This window comes from Coenobita brevimanus, chromosome 24, assembly GCF_032717465.1.
Source record: "Coenobita brevimanus isolate Jiangsu-jjx chromosome 24, ASM3271746v2, whole genome shotgun sequence".
In the NCBI taxonomy this organism is placed as follows: Eukaryota; Metazoa; Arthropoda; class Malacostraca; order Decapoda; family Coenobitidae; genus Coenobita; species Coenobita brevimanus.
In genome coordinates this window covers 26,502,999-26,508,566 of record NC_136977.1, presented here as the reverse complement: position 1 = coordinate 26,508,566, position 5,568 = coordinate 26,502,999, and the positions used below count along the sequence as shown (strand labels likewise).

General features: G+C 44.1%; 1 protein-coding gene across 1 annotated transcript; it reads left to right on the top strand.

The window, feature by feature from the left end:
* Positions 1 to 4,501: 4,501 nt before the first annotated feature.
* LOC145393330 (uncharacterized) lies at positions 4,502 to 5,287 on the top strand. Its single transcript, XM_080267434.1, has one exon. It carries the CDS (start codon positions 4,502 to 4,504, stop codon positions 5,285 to 5,287), a length of 786 nt encoding a protein of 261 aa, XP_080123560.1.
* Positions 5,288 to 5,568: the final 281 nt, after the last annotated feature.

Sequence of the window (5,568 nt, the reverse complement as noted above, 5' to 3'; positions counted from 1 at the left end):
CTCTGCTTTCATGACCCTCAGGCAGCAGTTAAGAACAACCCTAAGCACTCTTTTTTCATTGTTAATTATTTTATTTGCCAGTGTCCCCCAACATACTCTACCAAATGTGTGGAAAGTAGCGTTCTAGTTTGGAAAACCTCCCTGACTTATAGCGAGAACCTGTTTGTAGTTCCCACTTCGATTATAGGGAAAAAATGACTAACATGCCAATTTCTCATCCATCTTGACAAGATTCAAACACATTTTAAGACTGAACCCAAAATTCCAAGTTTAGCCACAAAGGAATATCTTACTACTAAAATTCACAGTTGCCTGTTTGGCTTTCGTGCAAAAATGATGAATCAGATCATTTTACAACTACAGGTACTTCCTAAGGTCGCACTGATTTTTAAGATAACCCAGCATTAACTCAAATCTGATCAACGGCCCAATCTCCACCACGCTGGCAAAACTGTAACATGTTCATTGATCTAATGTATTTAGACTGTTTATAAAAACTGTGATATAAATCCAAACCTTCACATAATCAGCTTTGACTCAAAACTGACAAAGCAACCAACTATTCAAACACTTTCGCATAATTTTAATAGGCTCTAAGATCACACTTTTAAAATTTTATAATTTTTTATCACACATCCACAAAAAAAGAAACTTTTACTTCAGGTACACAGATTCCTCAATTCAGTTTTAACTTATTGACTAACAAACTGGTAATTTCTTCAACCACCCTGCTAGTATTTTATTTAACTTTCAGATTCTAGCATAAAGTTTCAGATTACTTATGAAAACTTTGCTTACACAAATACGCAGTTCATATTCCTCAACCAATTACCTGACGAACCACCCAATTTTTCAGCCACCCAACCAAACCTCTGGCCAGCTTTCAGAACGGAACTAAAAATTCTGTACATTGAGCAACATAAACCTTATTCTCTGTATCAGTCATAATTCCCATTCTTCTTTAAAAAATAAAAAAAAAATAAAAAAAAATGACAAGCCACCAAATCCTCAACCATCTCACCAAAACTCTAACCAAACTTTAGATCAACTCCCAAATTTTTCACTCATTTGACAAAATCACCCGCTAAAGTTAACAAATTCTCCAAATGATCATTGACTCAGAAACTGGAAAACCACACAACTTTTCAAGCCCCTTGTCATAATGCTGACAGTTTTGGGGATCTTCCCAGACCTTTGTGATCCATAATCATAGAAAGTGTTTTCTAAAATGGATGAATAGGCTAATACGCAGTTTCTCGTATTCAACAGTATCTCAGAATACTGGTATGCTGTCCAATATTTTTTAACCTACTCGCCACTTTTAAACAAAAATTTTAGATCCGAGCTCCATTTAATCAGACTGTCAAAATATCCTGTATAAATAATGCAGCTTCATCTATTCAGTATTAACTTTAAAAACTAATAAAAAAAAACTTCAACAAAATTTGTAACCATTTAGATCCAAACTCATTACTATTATTATTATTATTATTATTATTATATCCAGATTAATATAAAACGGCTTGTTACTGCTTTTTAAAATAAAATTACTTTCTTCCACATTCATTATTACCTCTGAAACTGACACGCCACCCTATTTCTTGACCACGTTCCAAAATTTATAACTAGCTTTCAAATCCGACCTCGGGGTGTTCAGATTAGTTATCAAAAATACCTGTTAAGATACCGGTACATAGTAAGATCTTGCCTACCAGTCTGGCGCTAACTCATACCGGATAATTGCCGAGATTAGTGGAGGTGCCGAAACCTCCCCCGGCCTTGACTGAGAGAGAGAGAGAGAGAGAGAGAGAGGGAGGGAAGGGAATCACCTTCCATTGTCTGTAGTATTACGTCATCCTCTTCACTACATTCTTACCTTTAGAAGAAAGTTTTACGCAACTAAAGGAATACCATGACGTGAAAGGGTTGGATACACTATACACTATACTCTTCGTTACAATTACAAATTTTAAACCATACTCCTTGGATACTGTGATTATCTTTTCACTTATTTTCATGATTTTTTCCAAGTTAGGGAAGGTCTCATCAACTGATTGGAGTTACTGAAGATTACAGCTAACCTCTCCTTATCGAAAAGTCTCTCCTAAACTGAACAAAATAATCTGTGAACTGCAAGATGTTACACAGAAGACGTCACCGTACTGATCATTTCGAGGCTGTTTGTTATAGAGCAGGGAATAACTCATGCACCTCGTCCATGAGTCACAGACAATAGCAAATTAGGAGAACAGGATGGGGAAGTGGGAAGGGAGAGGAGGGGAAGGAAGGAAAGAAGGGAAGGAGGGGGGAGGGAAGGGGAGAGAAGAAGGAAGGAAGGATGCAAGGAAGAAAGAAGGGAGAAATGGAGGGAGGGAGGGAAATAGGTGTGGATGGGGAAGGAAGGTGAAAGGAAAAGAGAGGAGAGTTGAACTTGGAGGAGGGTGGGAAGAGGTAGAGAAAATGATCAGAGGAGGGAAGAAAGAAAAATGACAGGATGAAAGAGACGAGGAAGAAAACAGGTGCGATACCTGATAAAGAATGAGGAGAGGAGAGGAAAAGAGAGAACATGAAAGGAGAGAAGAGAAAAGGAGAGGACGCGAGAGGAGAGGAGAGGAAAAGAGAGGACACGAGAGGAGAGGAGAGGAGAGGAATGAAGAGAAGAGAAGACGGAAGAGGAGAGGAGAGGTGAGGAGATATGTGAGGGGAGGAGAGAAGAGAAAAAAGAAGAGAATAAGCCACAAGGAAAAAGAATACACAAGAAGAGATGAAAATATAAGGGCCCTATATCTGGTAAGATAAAGAAAAGAGGAGAGAGCACATAAGAAAAGAAATGAAAAGAGCAAAGAGAGCAGAGATGAGACAAAATGGAAAGAAAAAGAACAACGGCAGTACGATATATGATAAATGAGATGAAAGACGAAAACAATCAGGCCGTAGGAGTAAAGGAAGACGAGAACAATTGAAACACCAGTAAAATACGTGATAAAAGAAATAACAAAAGTAAGAGGATGGAAGGGAAGAGAAAACAGGAGATGAAGAGAGGAGGAAGAAAACGAGGCATCTGATAAATGAGAGGATACTGCAAAAGAGAAAGCAGGAAAGAAGAGTCGAGAAGAGAATAAGGAAGACGGGACGAAGGAAAGAAATGGAGGAACAAAGGAAAATTAAGACAGACGACAAATGAAGCAAATGGAAGAAAGGAACAGAAGATGAAGGATGACAAGGTTGAATATCTGGTAAGTTCAAGAGATGTACAGAAAAGTAAAAAGGCAGAAAAGACGACGGAAAAGAAGAGGAGCTGAGATGCGACATCTGATAAAATAAAAGAGATAGAAGAGAAAAGGGCGAGAGTGGAGAGGACAAGAGAAAAGAGGAAAGGGAAGAGGGAAAAGCCAGTAAGTTGAAAACTTGACCTGGAGCGAGCAAGAGATGGATAGATAGGTAGATAGATAGATAGGTAGATAGATAGATGGATAGATAGATAGATAGATGGATAGATAGACAGACAGAAAGGGAAGATCGTCAGGAGAGAGAGGGAAGAGGTGAGGTCTGGATGCCTTTCAGTCGGAGCCAAGAATGTTTTGACCTCTCCAGTTCCAGGTCAAATCTGTGACTATTGGCCCCCCTTTGGCCCCCTCCCGTTGACTCTGGGGGGATAAGGTGTTCTAGGAACTGCTCAGAACCCCTTGAATCACGCCTTGGGGACAAAATTTTGATAAATTTTGAGTGGAAAAGGTGGAAAAAAATAACAAACGGTAAACTATATTTGGGAACCGAGGTGGTGGAGGTGAGAGGGAGGGAGGGAGGTAAAGGGAGGGTGAAGCAGTAGGGAAGGAAAGAGGGAGGGAGGGGGAGAGAGATGGAGGTAGGGAGGGTGAGGCAGGTAAGTAAGGAGGGAGGGATGATGAGGCAGAGAGGGAGGGGGTGTGCAGACAGGGAGGGCAGGAAGCTCAGTGTGGTAGGCAGCGCGGGTGAGGCAGGATGTGTGACACTGGTTCTTGGGCGGAGTGATCACTGGTCCGTTAGTTCACCAGACTCTCGTCAGTCTCCTAGCTTACACTTGTTCGCTTTCTCGCTCCAGTCAGTCTCTTAGCTATCTCACTCTCTCGCTTCCTGTACTGTATACTCCGACCTGCTCTGCTCTGCTCTATGTCCGGCATACACGGACATACCACTTCAGAAGTGTCTTTGCCTACAAGACTCAGCAGCAGTAGAAGGACGTGTGTTGAGGGCTGACAAGAATACAAGCGCATAAGGAAGAGTGCATAATAACACAGGACCATAACAAACAAACATAAGGACCCAATAACATTAGAAAGCAAGAACAGAGAAAAGCAAGAATATATATAGGAAAGAGGACACATCCAGCACGAGGGTCGGCCGACGCTAAGCAGCTGTTATAAGAATGTGACTACAGTACGAGAGAAAGACAGCGATATCAGTGGTGTCTGCGGTGTTATTGCAGTGTTGATGGTTTGTGGTCTGCGTGAGGCCCAGCACCATGGCCAGGACTCAGCAGGAGGGCCAAGGAGAGGAGGATGGGCATGGGCAGGGACAGTGGCAAGGACAGGGGCGGAATGGTAGGGGAGACCCTATGGACACTAACAACAACAACAACAACAGTGATAACAATAATAACAACAGCAACAATAAGAACGATGTTACGGCCCCCAGCCCTGCATCTGGCGTGTGTGGCGGCAAGTACCAGCTGCGGCCACGGGCACTTCAAGGTCGCCGCCGCTGCGACAGCGAATGGTCGTTACAGCAGGACTCTCTGCGCCACAGTAAGTCACGACCGCCACCACTGTCCCGCTACCGCAGGAAAACAGCCAATGCCCGCGAGCGGTACCGCATGCAGCAGATTAACCGTGCCTTTGAGTCCCTGCGATGTGCCCTGCCAGCTTGGGTAGTGAGTCGCCGCGCCACAGCAGACATGACCAAGATCACCACACTGCGGCTGGCGTCAGCCTACATCAGATCCCTGCAGGAAGCACTGCACGACGGCGACGTACCGTGGGGCCTGGACAGTCCCTCGGCGACCCCAGCCAAGGAGGGGCAGGGTGAGAGTGGCCTACCAGTCCCTCAGGACTCCGATCTGCTCTCCCTACTGTGCAATGATGCCACTGTACTGGGGGACAACCTGGGGGGCCTGGCGGGCCTGGCACCGGTATCAGAAAGCGAAGCAGTGGCGCTGCTGTTGGGGGAGTCCGAACCCCACAGAGGTGCTTGGTCAGATCTTGCACATACACACACTCAGGTACATACGCAACTCGTCACATTGGGATGACACACCACACCTGTCGTGGTGTGCTGGTGATGCTGTAATGCTGTTGTGGTGACGTTGTGGTGTGGGTGTGAAGAAGTGGTGGTGTGGTGGATATAGCGGTATAATGGTCGTGGGTGATACAGTGCAGATTATGTTGTGGGGCAAGACAGTGGTAGAAGAGGTAGGAAGATAATGAGCATGCTGACGGTGTGGTGCTAGATATGGCACCCTCACTTCCCCCGGCCTTCCTATCCCATAACCTGGCCTTGAATTTGTAGTAATAACATGGCAAGGAAACACTG

Excerpts from the sequence above, each read along its gene's own strand:
- LOC145393330 (XM_080267434.1), top strand. The coding sequence starts at position 4,502 with ATGGCCAGGACTCAGCAGGAGGGCCAAGGAGAGGAGGATGGGCATGGG.